The sequence below is a fragment of the Rana temporaria genome, chromosome 11 (assembly GCF_905171775.1).
Source record: "Rana temporaria chromosome 11, aRanTem1.1, whole genome shotgun sequence".
Lineage (NCBI taxonomy): Eukaryota > Metazoa > Chordata > Amphibia > Anura > Ranidae > Rana > Rana temporaria.
Genome location: NC_053499.1, coordinates 142,299,030 through 142,318,180, shown reverse-complemented (window position 1 = coordinate 142,318,180; position 19,151 = coordinate 142,299,030). Strand labels below are relative to the sequence as shown.

The 19,151-nt window shown below is 47.0% G+C and overlaps 1 protein-coding gene across 1 annotated transcript; it reads left to right on the top strand.

The window, feature by feature from the left end:
• The first annotated feature begins 20 nt into the window (after nucleotides 1-20).
• On the top strand, nucleotides 21-16,354 carry LOC120917752 (uromodulin-like). The gene is made up of 9 exons (XM_040329246.1): nucleotides 21-109; nucleotides 3,604-3,691; nucleotides 6,378-6,560; nucleotides 10,570-10,763; nucleotides 13,255-13,430; nucleotides 14,867-15,109; nucleotides 15,534-15,690; nucleotides 15,855-15,975; nucleotides 16,190-16,354. The coding sequence occupies exons 1-9, from the start codon at nucleotides 107-109 to the stop codon at nucleotides 16,336-16,338; spliced, it is 1,314 nt and encodes a 437-aa protein (XP_040185180.1). The 5' UTR covers nucleotides 21-106; the 3' UTR covers nucleotides 16,339-16,354.
• Nucleotides 16,355-19,151: the final 2,797 nt, after the last annotated feature.

Sequence of the window (19,151 nt, the reverse complement as noted above, 5' to 3'; positions counted from 1 at the left end):
GGCTGGAGGAAGGTAAACGTGTATAGAGGTAACAGATTTGGTATATACCCCACATATACACTGCCAGGGACTGGATCACTCAGAGCCCCTTTCTACATACAGGGCTATGGTATTTTGTCCCCCCCCCCCACCATACACACATTGTACCCCATCTCCCCCTCTGTGTTCCTTTTATACCCCTACCCCCTCCCCCATCTATTACACCCTTTTTCCTCTATTGCACCCTGATTTCCTCCCATTGTCCTTCTATTACACCCCCAACCCCCCCATTTGTCCCTCTATTATACCCAACCCTCCCCCCTATTATACCTACAATCCCCCTCCCTCTGTCCCTCTTGCACCCCAATCCCCCTATCTGTCCCTCTATTATACCCCACTATTCCCCCCCCAATCTGTCCCTCTATTGCCCCCTTCTGTCCCTCTAATACATCCCGATTCCCCCCCCATCTGTCCCTCTATTATAGCTACAACCCCCTCATATGTCCCTCTATTATCCTCCCCTCATCTGTCCCTCTATTATACCCTGAATATCCCCCCCCCTCATCTGTCCCTTCATTATAGCCCCAATATCCCCCCCTTCCTCATTTGTCCCTCTATTACCCCCTTCTGTTCCTCTAATACATCCTGATTCCCCCCCATCTGTCCCTCTATTATAGCTACACCCCCCCCCCCCCCCATCTGTCCCTCTATTATACCCAACCCACCCCCCTACTATACCTACAATCCCCTCCCTCTGTCCCTCTTGCACCCCAATCCCTCCATTATACCCCACTATTCTCCCCCCCCACTAATCTGTCCCTCTATTACCCCCTTCTGTTCCTCTATTATGCCCCCAATATCCCCCCCTCCTCATCTGTCCCTCCTATTATGCCCCCAATATCCCCCCCCTCCTCATCTGTCCCTCTATTATATCCCCCCCCTCCTCATCTGTCCCTCTATAATACCCCCAATATCCCCCTCCTCCTCATCTGTCCCTCTATAATACCCCCAATATCCCCCTTCCTCATCTGTCCCTCTATAATACCCCCAATATCCCCCTTCCTCATCTGTCCCTCTATAATACCCCCAATATCCCCCTTCCTCATCTGTCCCTCTATAATACCCCCAATATCCCCCTTCCTCATCTGTCCCTCTATAATACCCCCAATATCCCCCTTCCTCATCTGTCCCTCTATAATACCCCCAATATCCCCCTTCCTCATCTGTCCCTCTATAATACCCCCAATATCCCCCTTCCTCATCTGTCCCTCTATTATACCCCCATTATCCCCCCCTCATCTGTCCCTCTATTATACCCCCATTATCCCCCCCTCATCTGTCCCTCTATTATACCCCCATTATCCCCCCCCCTCCTCATCTGTCCCTCTATTATACCCCCATTACCCCCCCCCCTCCTCATCTGTCACTCTATTATACCCCCATTATCCCCTCCTCATCTGTCCCTCTATTATACCCCCATTATCCCCCCTCCTCATCTGTCCCTCTATTATACCCCTATTACCCCCCCCCCCTCCTCATCTGTCACTCTATTATACCCCCATTATCCCCTCCTCACCTGTCCCTCTATTATACCCCCATTACCCCCCCCCCCTCCTCATCTGTCCCTCTATTATACCCCCATTATCCCCTCCTCATCTGTCCCTCTATTATACCCCCATTATTCCCCCCCTCCTCATCTGTCCCTCTATTATACCCCCATTATCCCCCCCCTCCTCATCTGTCCCTCTATTATACCCCCATTATCCCCCCCTCCTCATCTGTCCCTCTATTATACCCCCATTATCCCCCCCTCCTCATCTGTCCCTCTATTATACCCCCATTATCCCCCCCTCATCTGTCCCTCTATTATACCCCCATTATCCCCCCCTCCTCATCTGTCCCTCTATTATACCCCCATTATCCCCCCCTCCTCATCTGTCCCTCTATTATACCCCCATTACCCCCCCCCCCTCCTCATCTGTCCCTCTATTATACCCCCATTACCCCCCCCCCTCCTCATCTGTCCCTCTATTATACCCCCATTACCCCCCCCCCCTCCTCATCTGTCCCTCTATTATACCCCCATTATCCCCCCCCCCCTCCTCATCTGTCCCTCTATTATACCCCCATTATCCCCCCCCCTCCTCATCTGTCCCTCTATTATACCCCCATTATCTCCCCCTCCTCATCTGTCCCTCTATTATACCCCCATTATCCCCTCCTCACCTGTCCCTCTATTATACCCCCATTACCCCCCCCCCTCCTCATCTGTCCCTCTATTATACCCCCATTATCCCCCCCCTCCTCATCTGTCCCTCTATTATACCCCCATTATCCCCCCCCTCCTCATCTGTCCCTCTATTATACCCCCATTATCCCCCCCCCTCCTCATCTGTCCCTCTATTATACCCCCATTATCCCCCCCCTCCTCATCTGTCCCTCTATTATACCCCCAATATCCCCCTTCCTCATCTGTCCCTCTATTATACCCCCAATATCCCCCTTCCTCATCTGTCCCTCTATTATACCCCCATTATCCCCCCCCTCCTCATCTGTCCCTCTATTATACCCGCATTATCCCCCCCTCCTCATCTGTCCCTCTATTATACCCCCATTATCCCCCCCCTCCTCATCTGTCCCTCTATTATACCCCCATTATCCCCCCCCTCCTCATCTGTCCCTCTATTATACCCCCAATATCCTCCCCCTCCTCATCTGTCCCTCTATTATACCCCCATTATCCCCCCCTCCTCATCTGTCCCTCTATTATACCCGCATTATCCCCCCCTCCTCATCTGTTCCTCTATTATACCCCCATTATCCCCCCCTCCTCATCTGTCCCTCTATTATACCCCCATTATCCCCCCCCTCCTCATCTGTCCCTCTATTATACCCCCAATATCTCCCCCTCCTCTTCTGTCCCTCTATTATACCCCCATTATCCCCCCCTCCTCATCTGTCCCTCTATTATACCCCCATTATCTCCCCCTCCTCTTCTGTCCCTCTATTATACCCCCATTATCTCCCCCCCCCCTCCTCATCTGTCCCTCTATTATACCCCCATTATCTCCCCCCCCTCCTCATCTGTCCCTCTATTATACCCCCATTATCCTCCCCCCCCCTCCTCATCTGTCCCTCTATTATACCCCCAATATCCCCCTTCCTCATCTGTCCCTCTATTATACCCCCATTATCCCCCCCCCTCCTCATCTGTCCCTCTATTATACCCGCATTATCCCCCCCCTCCTCATCTGTCCCTCTATTATACCCCCATTATCCCCCCCCCTTCCTCATCTGTCCCTCTATTATACCCCCAATACCCCCCCTTCCTCATCTGTCCCTCTATTATACCCCCAATATCCCCCCCCTTCCTCATCTGTCCCTCTATTATACCCCCAATATCCCCCCCCTTCCTCATCTGTCCCTCTATTATACCCCCAATATCCCCCCCTCCTCATCTGTCCCTCATATACCCCCCTCCTGTCCCTATAATATCCGCCATCCCCCCCCCCCCCTTTGATAGAGGAGATGGTGAAGGTGGTGTGGCAGTAGGTTGGTATGAGGGGTATTTCCAGGGTCAGGGAAATTTTTATAACCGTCATTTCTTGTCTCTTCCTCCTGCAGATGGTGATGTCTGGCTTCGCAGGGTGCCTCGTGTTATTCGGGGTGACATTGACTCTGGTGTCCCCGGTCATACCAGACGCGGTTCATGGTAAGGATGCAATATGGTCTAAGCTCCGGGGAACTAGGAAAACGGCAATGTGTATGCAGTTCAGGTCCATCCAACAGTGTAGGGATTTTTCCAGCCTGGTACTGGGTGCAGGGAATGTGTATAGAGCTGTGGTGATTTATTGTGACTGTATTTAGAGCATCATGGGCCCCTGGGCAAAGTAATTCTTTGGGGCCCCTCCAATGATGACAGTGCAGGTAAATGGAAATTAAGTAGGTAGGAGGCAGACTGCCTCCCCTGTGTATCTATCACTCTTAGTGCCATCATGGGGCACCCAATTTTAGGGCAGTGTGGGCTCAAGGACCAGCTGCTTTGGGGAAAGTGCAGGCCCCCCCCCCCCCCATGCAGCTGGGGTCCCTGGGCAGTGCCCAGGTGTGCCCTCTCTCATTAAGACAGCCCTGATTTAGAGCAGACATGAATTGGAAGGACAGCACAAAGTCTAGAGAAAGGTTGCAGGTATTTTGTTGAGTTGCAGGTAAAACAAATTGAACAACAATCAGCAATCACTAGTAATGTGCCTGGAGCACCTGTGGCAGAACACTTGAAGTGACTGCTTCTATGACCGGGTCTGAAATGACAGAGGACACAATTCACGAAGCCATATGTTACTGCATCTGGTAAAATAAAGCGCAACATTCCGGAAAACTCTTTTCTTAAAAAGTTGCATGCGTTCTCTTTCTGAAGTATGCCTTAAATACTGCATGAAACCACGCGGTTTATCGCTAGCATGGAAATTCCAACTACAGTGCCTTGAAAAAGTATTCATACCTCTTGAAATTTTCCACATTTTGGCACGTAACATCCAAAAATTAAAATGTTATTTTATTGGGATTTTCTGTAATAGACCAGGGGTCTCCAAACTTTCTGAACAAAGGGCCAGTTTACTGTCCATCAGACTTTAGGGGGGCCGGACTGTTGCAATTTGGAGTAGAAATTGTCCTGCCATCAGTGGGAGTAAACGATGCATCTTTAGAATAGTGCCCCCATTGTTGGCGTCGGTGGGAGGAATGGTGCCCCCATCGTTGGCGTCTGTGGGAGGAATGGTGCCCCCATCGTTGGCGTCGGTGGGAGGAATGGTGCCCCCATCGTTGGCGTCGGTGGGAGGAATGGTGCCCCCATCGTTGGCGTCGGTGGGAGGAATGGTGCCCCCATCGTTGGCGTCGGTGGGAGGAATGGTGCCCCCATCGTTGGCGTCGGTGGGAGGAATGGTGCCCCCATCGTTGGCGTCGGTGGGAGGAATGGTGCCCCCATCGTTGGCGTCGGTGGGAGGAATGGTGCCACCATCGTTGGCGTCGGTGGGAGGAATGGTGCCACCATCGTTGGCGTCGGTGGGAGGAATGGTGCCCCCATCGGTGGGAGGAATGGTGCCCCCATCGGTGGGAGGAATGGTGCCCCCATCGGTGGGAGGAATGGTGCCCCCATCGGTGGGAGGAATGGTGCCCCCATCGGTGGGAGGAATGGTGCCCCCATCGGTGGGAGGAATGGTGCCCCCATCGGTGGGAGGAATGGTGCCCCCATCGGTGGGAGGAATGGTGCCCCCATCGGTGGGAGGAATGGTGCCCCATCGGTGGGAGGAATGGTGCCCCCATCGGTGGGAGGAATGGTGCCCCCATCGGTGGGAGGAATGGTGCCCCCATCGGTGGGAGGAATGGTGCCCCCATCGGTGGGAGGAATGGTGCCCCCATCGGTGGGAGGAATGGTGCCCCCATCGGTGGGAGGAATGGTGCCCCCATCGGTGGGAGGAATGGTGCCCCCATCGGTGGGAGGAATGGTGCCCCCATCGGTGGGAGGAATGGTGCCCCCATCGGTGGGAGGAATGGTGCCCCCATCGGTGGGAGGAATGGTGCCCCCATCGGTGGGAGGAATGGTGCCCCCATCGGTGGGAGGAATGGTGCCCCCATCGGTGGGAGGAATGGTGCCCCCATCGTTGGCGTCGGTGGGAGGAATGGTGCCCCCATCGTTGGCATCAGTGGGAGAAATAGTGCCCTGTTGTCACCACAAAGAATTATGCCCTATTGTTGGTGTCAGTGGGAAAAATGGTGTCTTGTATCAATGAGAGGAAAGGTACCTCAAGGGCCACATAAATGCGAGCAAAGGGCCACATCCGGCCCCCCGGGCCGCAGTTTGGAGACCACTGTGAGACCAACACACAGTGGCACATAATTGTGAAGTGGAAAGAAAATGATAAATTACTTTCCAAATTTGTTTACAAATAAATATGTGAAAAGTGTGGTGTGCATTTGTATTCAGCCCCCCCCCCCCCCCAATCAATACCTGTAGAACCACCTTTCTGTACCAGCTTTGCACATCTAGAGAGGGACATTTTTGCCCATTCTTTGCAAAATAGCTCAAGCTCTGTCAGATTGGGAGGGAGGTAATTGCAGGAACTGATACCCCTGTATGGCTCTCTGCAGAAGCTAAAAGCTTCTATACAGGGTATTGGTGCCTGCAATTGGCACCTGTAATTTACCATCCCTTCCTTTTCTGAATGAAAACAATGGGTGATCAGCACTGATCACTCACTGTGGTCAGTCATAACTGTGAATGTAAACTGTGCCTCAATGTGGGGAGGAGGGAGGTGGCGTGCTGCCTGGTGTTGCTGTGAAGAGGAGGCATACCTTTGGTTCTCAGGTTTGAGGATTTGATATGTATGATCTTTCCCAATCAGACCGGGGTGACCCCAACGTGCGGCTCTTCTATCTGGATCCATGGCCAACGAATCCCACTGTGCCAAGTAATGTGGATAGAGTCTGCCCCCGCCACATGTGTGAGAACGGAGGAACCTGTGTGGCGGTGAAAGGAAAGTATAGATGTCTGTGTACACCGGGATTCATCGGACACAAGTGCCAAGGTGAGGGCAACTAGGAAACGTTATGGAGATTTTTCTGCTTAAAGCGTTATTAAACCAAAAATGTAATTTGTTGCAACTTGCAATCCTTGGATGTGTTGGCTGCACTGGTTTTCACCCCCCCCCCCCCCCCTTTTTTATTTTATTTTTTTTAAGGGTCCTTTCACACAGGCGATCCGCCTGACGGACTCCACTTTGCTCAGCGGGGGATTGATCTCCTCCCTACAGCTCTGAGCAATCCTCTTTTATTGTTCAGTGAAATTAAACAGACTTGCAGAGAAAAACCTAAGTCCGTTCCGCCCCCTTGCTGTGAGTGACAGGTTATTTACATATCTCATGCACTAGCTTGGAGACCGGCATTATTTTTTAAATCCCACCCCCACCTTTTCTGAAGTCATGTGGTTACTTTTCTGGATTTTGACTGGATGTTAGTGATCATAGCAGAATTCAGTGTCGGAGGAGTGTAGAGGAGGGCGGGGAGTCTACTGACATCACAACTCCACCCACCGAGTTCCAGACAACAGATCCACCCACAGAATCTGCAGTTTTTCAGTTCTTGTAACAGATAGAGGGGAGACATGTGACAGGTAAGGATACATGCAGGAGGCATCTATATCCTTATAGATCAGCACTATGGCAGTAGTTTAGAAAGGATAAGAGTGGGTTTACATCCACTTTAATTTCTATGGAGAGGGGCATTTTTTTCACCACCCTGCCAGCGCACTGTCCCAGTGGGAAAGCATTTATTGATTTTAATGAAAATGTTTTTCGTGAGCTTTCAGGCGCTTTTTTCATTTTTTTTTTTTTCTTTTACTCCTTTTTCTCTTCTCCTTTTCTTTTTTTCTCCTCCTTCTCCTTTCCTTATTTTTCTCCTTTTTCCTATTTTGCTCCTTTTCCTATTTTGCTCCTTTTCCTATTTTGCTCCTTTTCTTATTTTGCTCCTTTTCTTATTTTGCTCCTTTTCTTATTTTGCTCCTTTTCTTATTTTGCTCCTTTTCTTATTTTGCTCCTTTTCTTATTTTGCTCCTTTTCTTATTTTGCTCCTTTTCTTATTTTGCTCCTTTTCTTATTTTGCTCCTTTTCTTATTTTGCTCCTTTTCTTATTTTGCTCCTTTTCTTATTTTGCTCCTTTTCTTATTTTGCTCCTTTTCTTATTTTGCTCCTTTTCTTATTTTGCTCCTTTTCTTATTTTGCTCCTTTTCTTATTTTGCTCCTTTTCTTATTTTGCTCCTTTTCTTATTTTGCTCCTTTTCTTATTTTGCTCCTTTTCTTATTTTGCTCCTTTTCTTATTTTGCTCCTTTTCTTATTTTGCTCCTTTTCTTATTTTGCTCCTTTTCTTATTTTGCTCCTTTTCTTATTTTGCTCCTTTTCTTATTTTGCTCCTTTTCTTATTTTGCTCCTTTTCTTATTTTGCTCCTTTTCTTATTTTGCTCCTTTTCTTATTTTGCTCCTTTTCTTATTTTGCTCCTTTTCTTATTTTGCTCCTTTTCTTATTTTGCTCCTTTTCTTATTTTGCTCCTTTTCTTATTTTGCTCCTTTTCTTATTTTGCTCCTTTTCTTATTTTGCTCCTTTTCTTATTTTGCTCCTTTTCTTATTTTGCTCCTTTTCTTATTTTGCTCCTTTTCTTATTTTGCTCCTTTTCTTATTTTGCTCCTTTTCTTATTTTGCTCCTTTTCTTATTTTGCTCCTTTTCTTATTTTGCTCCTTTTCTTATTTTGCTCCTTTTCTTATTTTGCTCCTTTTCTTATTTTGCTCCTTTTCTTATTTTGCTCCTTTTCTTATTTTGCTCCTTTTCTTATTTTGCTCCTTTTCTTATTTTGCTCCTTTTCTTATTTTGCTCCTTTTCTTATTTTGCTCCTTTTCTTATTTTGCTCCTTTTCTTATTTTGCTCCTTTTCTTATTTTGCTCCTTTTCTTATTTTGCTCCTTTTCTTATTTTGCTCCTTTTCTTATTTTGCTCCTTTTCTTATTTTGCTCCTTTTCTTATTTTGCTCCTTTTCTTATTTTGCTCCTTTTCTTATTTTGCTCCTTTTCTTATTTTGCTCCTTTTCTTATTTTGCTCCTTTTCTTATTTTGCTCCTTTTCTTATTTTGCTCCTTTTCTTATTTTGCTCCTTTTCTTATTTTGCTCCTTTTCTTATTTTGCTCCTTTTCTTATTTTGCTCCTTTTCTTATTTTGCTCCTTTTCTTATTTTGCTCCTTTTCTTATTTTGCTCCTTTTCTTATTTTGCTCCTTTTCTTATTTTGCTCCTTTTCTTATTTTGCTCCTTTTCTTATTTTGCTCCTTTTCTTATTTTGCTCCTTTTCTTATTTTGCTCCTTTTCTTATTTTGCTCCTTTTCTTATTTTGCTCCTTTTCTTATTTTGCTCCTTTTCTTATTTTGCTCCTTTTCTTATTTTGCTCCTTTTCTTATTTTGCTCCTTTTCTTATTTTGCTCCTTTTCTTATTTTGCTCCTTTTCTTATTTTGCTCCTTTTCTTATTTTGCTCCTTTTCTTATTTTGCTCCTTTTCTTATTTTGCTCCTTTTCTTATTTTGCTCCTTTTCTTATTTTGCTCCTTTTCTTATTTTGCTCCTTTTCTTATTTTGCTCCTTTTCTTATTTTGCTCCTTTTCTTATTTTGCTCCTTTTCTTATTTTGCTCCTTTTCTTATTTTGCTCCTTTTCTTATTTTGCTCCTTTTCTTATTTTGCTCCTTTTCTTATTTTGCTCCTTTTCTTATTTTGCTCCTTTTCTTATTTTGCTCCTTTTCTTATTTTGCTCCTTTTCTTATTTTGCTCCTTTTCTTATTTTGCTCCTTTTCTTATTTTGCTCCTTTTCTTATTTTGCTCCTTTTCTTATTTTGCTCCTTTTCTTATTTTGCTCCTTTTCTTATTTTGCTCCTTTTCTTATTTTGCTCCTTTTCTTATTTTGCTCCTTTTCTTATTTTGCTCCTTTTCTTATTTTGCTCCTTTTCTTATTTTGCTCCTTTTCTTATTTTGCTCCTTTTCTTATTTTGCTCCTTTTCTTATTTTGCTCCTTTTCTTATTTTGCTCCTTTTCTTATTTTGCTCCTTTTCTTATTTTGCTCCTTTTCTTATTTTGCTCCTTTTCTTATTTTGCTCCTTTTCTTATTTTGCTCCTTTTCTTATTTTGCTCCTTTTCTTATTTTGCTCCTTTTCTTATTTTGCTCCTTTTCTTATTTTGCTCCTTTTCTTATTTTGCTCCTTTTCTTATTTTTGGTATGGTGTGTTCATGCTTTGTAGTAGCATTGCACGTTAAGTATGATGTGGAATAGCTGTGGTGCAGTACGTTGTGGTGGAATATATGGCGTGGCGCAGGTTGGCATGTAGTTTGGTAATGTCGAATGGTGTTCCATGTTGTGTATCGTTTAGAATTGTACAGTGTAGTGTATGGGGTGGCGTAGTACAGTTTTTGACATGTAGTGTTGTGTGTTCCATGATGTGTAGCATTGTATTGTACAGTGTGTTCCATGATGTGTAGTATTGTACAGTGTGTTCCATGATGTGCAGTATTGTACAGTGTGCCATGATGTGTAGCATTGTATTGTACAGTGTGTTCCATGATGTGTAGTATTGTACAGTGTGTTCCATGATGTGTAGCATTGTACAGTGTGTTCCATGATGTGTAGTATTGTACAGTGTGCCATGATGTGTAGCATTGTATTGTACAGTGTGTTCCATGATGTGTAGCATTGTACAGTGTGTTCCATGATGTGTAGTATTGTACAGTGTGTTCCATGATGTGTAGCATTGTACAGTGTGTTCCATGATGTGTAGTATTGTACAGTGTGTTCCATGATGTGTAGCATTGTACAGTGTGTTCCATGATGTGTAGTATTGTACAGTGTGTTCCATGATGTGTAGTATTGTACAGTGTGCCATGATGTGTAGCATTGTATTGTACAGTGTGTTCCATGATGTGTAGTATTGTACAGTGTGTTCCATGATGTGTAGCATTGTATAGTACAGTGTTCCTTGCTGTGTGGTGTTCCAAGTTGTCTTCTCTACCCTTAGACATGAGGTTGGAGTTGGTCTGTGACAGTCACTCTATGAGGCTTCAGATTCCGAAGGCCGTCCTCACTGATCTGAGTGTGAATGTCTCCAACCTTCATACATCCAATGAGCGGTGCACAGCGAAGGTGTCTCGTCTTTATGTCTCCATCACACTGACGCACCAGAATCACACACGGTGTGGGACTGAGGTTAAGGTAGGTGGTCTCATTGCTAATGTGGGGATATTGTATTGGCACAAGGTGGTCGGACCTTCATCTGGCTACATTGGGCCTTTTGTCTAGCCTAGACTGACTTCCTTCTGTTCCTCCAGATAAGGGAACGGCTGTGACCATGTTCACTTTCTGTGTGGTCAGATTTATATCCGGTGACTTGTCGTTAAAGTTCCCCTAACGAGAAAGTTCCTTCAAGGACTGCGCAATCCTTGCCGACGGAAATCTCAGAACCTCGCCCGGCATCCAGGCTCATTCTTTAACATCCCGGTGGATTGGAGCATGTTCAAAAAAGAGACAGGAGGCGGAGCGAGGTCGTGAGGCCGACTGGCCACTTTCCTCAAAATCCACGTCGCCCTGGATGCCGGCCGAGGTTCAGAGATTACCGTCGGCAAGTTTGCACCTGCGCAGTCCTTTAAGAACTTTCTCGTTAGCCGGAACCATATCGGCAGATCACCGGCACTAATAATGTCCAGACTTGGTAGAAATTGAGGGATGTAATTGATTTCTGTACAGGGACTTCGCCATCTTGGCTGGTTCTAGTACAGGAGTCTGGACAGTCTCAGTCAAGTTTAAACTGGACTCTGCCTACATGGTCTGCTGCCCTTCATCTAACCTCTAATGTAGGGTGACCAGACATCCCCGGTTTCTGGGGGCAGTACCCGGCTTGAGAACACTGTCCTCGGACCAAGTCTGTCCCAGATTGGATTTAAACAGGGGCTGGGGCAATTTCAAAGACGGTCGGTGCAGAATAAAAAAAAATCAGAATTGCACCCACCGCGCTTGCTAGCTTAGGGGGGGGTTGTATATTTCCCATTATCTGTGCCCCTTTTTGATGATCATGTGCTGGTCGGAGCGGAGGGAATATTTCTTCAGTTTCGGGCGCATGCCCATTCAGCTCCCCTCGCATGTTCTTCTGCCTTGGCTCAAATCCTGGCCAGCCACCTGCCTGCTTATCTCCTTGCCTTCCCTGGCGGAGTGATCTTCCTCCGCTCCCCACCCAGTAGTAGCCGGGGCCTAGAGAGTAAGACATGATAGGCTGTGAGGCGGACGGCGACGGGGCAGAGAGTCACCGATTGCCACCATTACTAGTAAAAAAAAAAAGTCCTCGATTTAACCACTTAAGGACCACCTCCTGCACATATGTCGGCAGAATGGCATGGCTGGGCACATCAACATACAGGTAAGTCCTGTACCAATACCCAGCCGTGGGTCGGGGGCGCGCGCCAGCGACCCGGTCCGAAGCTGCGTTACTCACGGACCCGATTGCCGCTGGAGTCCCACGATCGGTCCCCGGAGCTGAAGAACGGGGAGAGCCGTGTGTAAACATGGCTTCCCCGTTCTTCACTGTGGCGGCTGCATCGACCGTGCCATCCCTTTTTATAGGGGGACACAATCGATGACGTCACACCTACAGCCACACCCCCCTACAGTTGTAAACACACTTCAGGTCACACGTAACCCCATCAGCGCCCCCTGTGGTTAACTCCCAAACTGCAATTGTCATTTTCACAATAAACAATGCATTTTAAATGGTCCCAAAAATGTGTCAAAATTGTCCGAAGTGTCCGCCATAATGTCGCAGTCACGAAAAAAATCACTGATCGCCGCCATTGGTAGTAAAAAAAAAATAATAAAAATGCAATAAAACTATCCCTTATTTTGTAAACGCTATACATTTTGCGCAAACCAACCGATGAACGCTTATTGCGTTTTTTTTTTTTCTTTTACCAAAAATAGGTAGAATACGTATCGGCCTAAATTGAGGAAGATTTTTTTATATCTTTTTGGGGGATATTTATTATAGCAAAAAGTAAAAAATATTGCATTTTTTTTTTCAAAATTGTCGCTCTATTTTTGTTTATAGCGCAAAAAATAAAAACCAGAGGTGATCAAATACCACCAAAAGAAATCTCTATTTGTGGGAAAAAAGACGCCAATTTTGTATGGGAGCCACGTCGCACGACCGCGCAATTGTCAGTTAAAGCGACGCAGTGCCGAATCGCAAAAAGAGGCAAGGTCCTTTAGCTGCATTTTGGTCCGGGTCTTAAGTGGTTAATTTTAAAAATCTTGTCGCCTTACGCTAACGGCTCCTTTTTTATAGTGATCAAATTGGGAAATTGATGTGAGGATTTGCACACCAATGTGCGCAGAATGGTACTAGTCACCAATCATAATCTGTTTGACTTTAGACAGATTGGACGAATGTGTGTTCAGGAGATGGGAACGTTGTGCATATTCATGCATTGGTGAGCTCCTCAATGTTCATAAACCTCAGTCACAGGAAGTACACATTGGCCAGGAAACTTTTTTCCAGTGCCCCGTGGTTCACCGGAGTTGTTTGGAACTATATGATTAATGTTCCTGGTGGGTGAGGGGTTTCAGGCTATGTTGTATCATACAGGGTAGTCGTGATCTCACCATGTGGCAGTCCTCCACTCTGTACGCTTTACCTGAGATGTCTCTTCTTTGCCAGGTTAATGGGACTCACCTGATCTACTCCAATGAGCTCCGCACAGGATTCGCATCACAGCGGCCAGAGATACTCAGAAATTCCATATCCCGTTCTGCCGATGTTCGGATAGCTTTTTACTGTGTCTACCACTATGATCGGGTTGTGTCGCTGCCCTACCCCCTGTTCACCAGTGCCTCGTACGTATTGTCTAGGGTGGCCAGTGCTCCAAATGGGGTCCTGGGGTCACAAAGTGTGGTGGTGAGACTTCTAGTGTTTTTATTTTTTTATTCTTTTATTTTTGTTTAAGAAAAGGGCAAGTATGTTTCATCCTTAAGATTAAAATATTGGTCAAGGGTCGATTGGCTATTCCTTTGGATAATACAAACCCTGAGCTGCATATGTATGCTAAATGGTATGCCTTGGCCTTAAAGCGGAGCTCCACCCTAAAGTGGAACTTCCACTCATCGGAACCCTCTCGCCCCTCCGATGTCACATTTGACACCTTTCAGGGGGAGGGGGGTGCAGATACCTGTCTAAGACAGGTATTTGCACCCACTTCCAGGAGTCCACTCTGTGGGTAGTGCGTCACTTCCCGCTCGTTGTGTTCTGGGAAACACACGGCTCCCAGAACACAGCCAGGACCAGTGAGGACGGCGCTGCGTGACTCGCGCATGTGCCGTATGGTAATTGGGCAGTGAGGCCAGAACGCTTCACTTCGTGATTCCCTCACCCAGGATGGCGGTGGGGGCAGCCGAGAGATTGCTCGTCTTCTGCTGCAGACGTCGCTGGACTCCAGGACAGGTAACGTCTGCAAGGCTGCACCTTCTAATAGTAGGGGCAGCCAATGCTAAAGTATAGCCGGCCTTCCCGCGCCGTGAAATTTGAATTTCACGGCGTTTGCGTAAGTGAAACGTGAATGGCGCTGGACGCCATTCACGTTCACTTAGAAGCAAATGACGTCCTTGCGACATTTGCCGCAATGCACGTTGGGGAAAGTTTCCCGACGGAGCATGCGCTGTACGCTCGGCGCGCCTAATTTAAATGATTCCCACCCCCGTTGCCCTGCTCCTCCGCAAATATCGCGCAATTCTACTTGAATCTGGGCCATTGTAATTCATCCAGGACCTGTTCTGAATATGGGGACTACTGGATTTTCAGGTGTGCTCCCACCAGCAGAATAAACAATACTGCACAAACCGTAAAGTCTTGGCATGTGGGTTTGGCTGCAGCCTGTATGGCATGGGTCTTCAAACTATGGCCCTCCAGTTCAGGAACTACAATTCCCATCATGCCTAGTCATTTCTGTGAATGTCTGTTTTGCATTGCCTCATGTGATGTGTAGTTCCGCAACAGCTGGAGGGCTGTAGTTTGAGGGTCCCTGCTATGGGGTTAAAGCTTTATATCAGGGATATGCAATTAGTGGACCTCCAGCTGTTACAAAACTACAAGTCCCATCATGCCTCTGGGTGTCATACTTGTGGCTGTCAGAGTCTTGCTATGCCTCATGGGAATTGTAGTTCTGCAACAGCTGGAGGTCCGCTAATTGCAAATCCCTGCTTTATATGGATGAAAGCTTTCCAATATCTCAGCATAGATTTGTGTAGTTGTCATGTTGGTCCTCTCTTCCTCTCAGGCTGGTGACCTTTGTGGTAAAGGAAGGAAAATTCAATGTTAGCATGACCCTTCACCCCTCAGAAGATTTCTTGGATCCTTATGATCGCCCTCCGATCATCCCACTTACCGGTAGACTCTACGTCCAGCTGCAGATCCTTGAACATGACCCTCAAGACTTTTTCACACTGAGACTGGATGAGTGTTGGGCCACGCCAGGGCCAAATTATGCTGATGAGATAAGACACCCAATTATCTCTAGTGGGTGAGTAGTATAGAGGTGGGCCTGGTTCTGGGGTAGGGGTGTCTGGGGTTGGGGGGGGGGGTTACACTAGGGGTTAGATGGGGGTGAATTACACTTGGGGTAGGTGGATCTGGGTTACACTTGGGGTAGGAGAGTCTGCAAAAGGGGGGGTTTCACTAGAGGTAGTTAGGTCTAGGAGGGGGAGGTGGGGTTCCCACTAGTGGGTAGGTGGTCTGGGGGGGAGAGAAATAGGTTGGTTATCTGGGAGGGGATCCCACTAGGAGTAGGTGGGTCTAGAAGGCAAGAATGCCACTAGGGGTAGGTGGGTTGGGAAGGGGGTGGTCTGGATGGGGATCACACTAGGGCTCTATGTGCAATAACACATTGAGCTCATGTGGTTTCTTCAGGCAATTCCCTTTGGAATAACAAAGCATTATCTTTGCAGAACTGCCAACGACTCCACAGTGGCCATGTTGGATTCTTGGAACAAAACGCTGTGCCGCTTTTCCCTGCGGATGTTCCACTTTGTGAAATTTCCAGAATTTTACCTGCACTGCAGAATCTGGCTGCACCAGCCCAATGCCAGCCATTGCTGCAATATGGTGAGGCTCTTTTATAAGGTGTCGAGTGGGGCGTGCCGATTCTTCATCTGTGTATTTGTAATAAAACACAAATAGAATAACTCTGGAAAACTTGATTTAGACGTCTATGTCTAGAGATTGTCCAGCCTTTTTAACTGATTCTGGAATATTCTGCCTCTTTCCAGTCTAAAACCAGCAACAGCAGACATCCCCGAGACCTAAGTGACCCATACAGGAAGGTGGTGTCCTGCGGTCCCATCAGACTCAGCCGGAGCTTGGTGTCCAGTGTTGGGAAGCCGGAATCAGGTAATATACCTACAGACTGTCCACCAGCAGAGAGGTGTGATGTTAAAGCAGAGGATGGCTCCTTGTGGGCGGTAAAGCTGTGTCCTGTGTGGGTGGGGCATGCTGGGAGTATTCAATGACTTTCTCTGACTGGTGGATATGGTACGGGGTGCAGAGAAATATTTTTTTCTTTTACTTGTATTTTCCTCTTTTACTTGTATTTTCCTCTTTCCAGGTCTAGGTCCGTTCTTCCTCCCTGCATCCTCTGCAGCTGCAGCCGTCCTCCTTCTGTTGGGTTTGGTCACTATTGCCAAGATTCTGAAGAAACGAGCAAAGCTAGGAGACCCTCCTCGATCTGTACAATTCCTCCAATTTCGTAAATAAAATATATTACAATGGATCTTTGTCTCCTCTGTATGGCAGGATATCTTCCTGCCTATCCATCTTGCCCCTCACCATTAACCCCCCCCCCCCCCCCAGGGGAATACACACAGTTCTCTGCTGTGAATTGTGGAGGGTAGAACCCCCCTTTTTTTTTTTTTTGTCCCTCTACTGTGGAGGTGATCTTTCCCGTCCCCCCTTCTTATACTGGGTAAACAAATTGTGTTGGGAGGTATTGCCTATCTGCCACGCAAGCATCAGAGCACACCAGATGTGTTGGGGTGACCAGACATCCCCGGTTTCCGCGGGCAGTCCCCGGATTAAGGACACTGTCCCCGGAGCCTGTCTGTCCCCTGATTGTGGGGGGGCTTAAAATCATTACTGTGCACCCCCTTTCCCTGCCCAGGAACTCCTGTAGTCCAGCCTGTCCCCCATGATCCCTCTGATGCGGGCAGCCCATGCGTGTGTGAGAACAGCGCATGGGAGGGGTGGTGCAGAGCGTACGGCGGCTTTTTGGAGAAGCTCTTGGCAGGGGATACTGAGGAGCGGCTGGGTGTCGGAACAGTACCTGGTGCTGGGGAGAGCCCTGCTCTGATAGATTATTGTGGAGGCCATAGGGACGTGAGCAAAATCAACTGAGCTACACTGTTCACGTAGTGGGGGGGGGGGGGGGGGATGTAATGCAGGAATCAGGTAGTTCCGTGTAGTGGTCGGTATAGGAATCGGGTAGTGTCCGTGTAGTAGTCGGTATAGAAATCGGGTAGGTCAGTGTAGTGGTCGGTATAGGAATCGGGTAGGTCAGTGTAGTGGTCGGTATAGGAATCGGGTAGGTCAGTGTAGTGGTCGGTATAGGAATCGGGTAGGTTAGTGTTGGAATAAAGTTGGTCAGTACTACTGGAAGGGACTCAGAGTGCTAAAAGTCTGGCGGCGGGTGCACATGTCTTGTCTGACAGCCAACACTACATGTAGAATTGTTTTAATGAAGTGCTGGGTGACAATCTCCTTACTGCTGTGCTGCCAGCTTTCCACCACTAGAGGGCACCTCTGCCACATCCTATGAAACCCCCAACAATGAACTTCTCTATTTTCCGCTTGGTTAAAACAAAATGCTTCCAATGGTCTGTTTATCTTTGATGTGTGAAAAATATCCTGCCAGAACTGATGACTTCCCCCGCTCCTCTGCCTGTATTGCACTTTTTATCAACCATTGTTCCCGGGTCTCCACTGTGACCTACTAATCAACCCCCACTATGAGGTCAACTCAATAATGGTTAAATAACGGCAAGTAAAATGGCTCTTGCGTTAAATTAGTTTTGAAAGTGCAATTCACTAATTATTGTGCGGTAAATAACTACTGTGGTAACGTTTTGATAATGTGGAAATTACCACATTTTCACGCGGTAATTTATCGCAGTGAGCTTGTTGCTTCGGAGCGGGCCGGAAAGCCAATCGCCACATTCTTAATAGATGAATTATCAGCTGTCAGCGGGTTTCCCGCTGACAGCTGAATGGTAAAGTAAACGTGCCGGCAATTAATAAATTATGGCGACTAAAAACAGCATACCATGCCCTTTTCTGAGCATGCAGCCTGGTTTCCTGACCTGCCAGGCTGCATGCTCTGTTAAGGGTCTAGTATGGCTTTTGGTGGGACCAAACGCAAGGTAAATGGTTCTTAGTCCTCTAATGTGGCGACTGGCAGGATCCTGAGGAAATCTGGATGATCTTGTGACTACTCTATCGGTTCTTGGCCTGCCAACCAGCTCACAAAGATCCTACTGCCACGCTTCTGCAGCTTTCTCAAGTCCACAACCCCTGGATTGCCAAAGTAAAACAAGCTGTCTCTGCTCTCCTAGGGGTGTGCACAGGCTGTGCCTGGGACACCCTAATCGCCCTGTGCTGCATAGATTTCCCCTGCTGCTTGGTTGCAGAGAAAAGGACTCGTTCCCTGTCTCAAAAATGAGACATGAGGGGTCTGTTTAGACCCCTGATATTTCGCAAAAAAGCCCCTTAAATGGGGCTCCTAAATGTTTTAATACAAAATTGTAAAAAAGTAGTAATAAAAAAATAAACCACTCTCTGCCCTACTGAGGGGGTGTGTGTGTGTGTCTATGGATAGATATTAAGGCCTGCGTACACCTATGTCTGCTCTAATAACCAAACTGGAGAGCTGTTGCAGAACTGCATCAAAGGGGGACACAACCTAAAAATGACAATCTACCATTTTTATTCCACAACCAGATAATGTCGCTAATGATGTGATTTCCATGCCCCCATTATTGGGGGTCCACTTGTTCTGGTGAGTTTGAAGAACTCTGTTTCTGCAATATTCAACTGCTACCAGAGGAACCTGCTGAACTTTCAAAATGAAAGTTTCATTACTCCCTGGGCCTGTGCCCATCTTATCTATCCAGACCTACAGATGTTCTCTGTAGAGGAGATCCTAAATCAAATTTGGCCCAAAGGTCCCCTTAACTTCAAAAGACCCCAACATCCGTTTTTACAAATCCATTTCCAAATTATCTTTACCACTGAGAATCCTGATGGTGCTTTTTTGGAAAAGATGAAGGAGGCCGACACAACCTACAAATGGGGTTTCCTGCTACACTGCATTGTTAATAGAAAATAGCTAATCCTTCACATTACATTCTCTGACAGGTGTCAGAATGGTTCATTCCTTGATGTGGACAACCTGGATGGGCCTGATCTTGGATGCAACACAGATGCCTAACATTCATGGTGCCAGATGGCTTATTTTTAAGGAGCAGAGTTGACGTAGTCAATTGCTGGATGGTCTTCATCTGATACCCTGCAACTTG

Excerpts from the sequence above, each read along its gene's own strand:
- LOC120917752 (XM_040329246.1), top strand. Across the intron at positions 3,692-6,377 it reads CATACCAGACGCGGTTCATG|ACCGGGGTGACCCCAACGTG; the intron begins GTAAGGATGCAA and ends TTTCCCAATCAG. Across the intron at positions 13,431-14,866 it reads CCCCTGTTCACCAGTGCCTC|GCTGGTGACCTTTGTGGTAA; the intron begins GTACGTATTGTC and ends TCTTCCTCTCAG.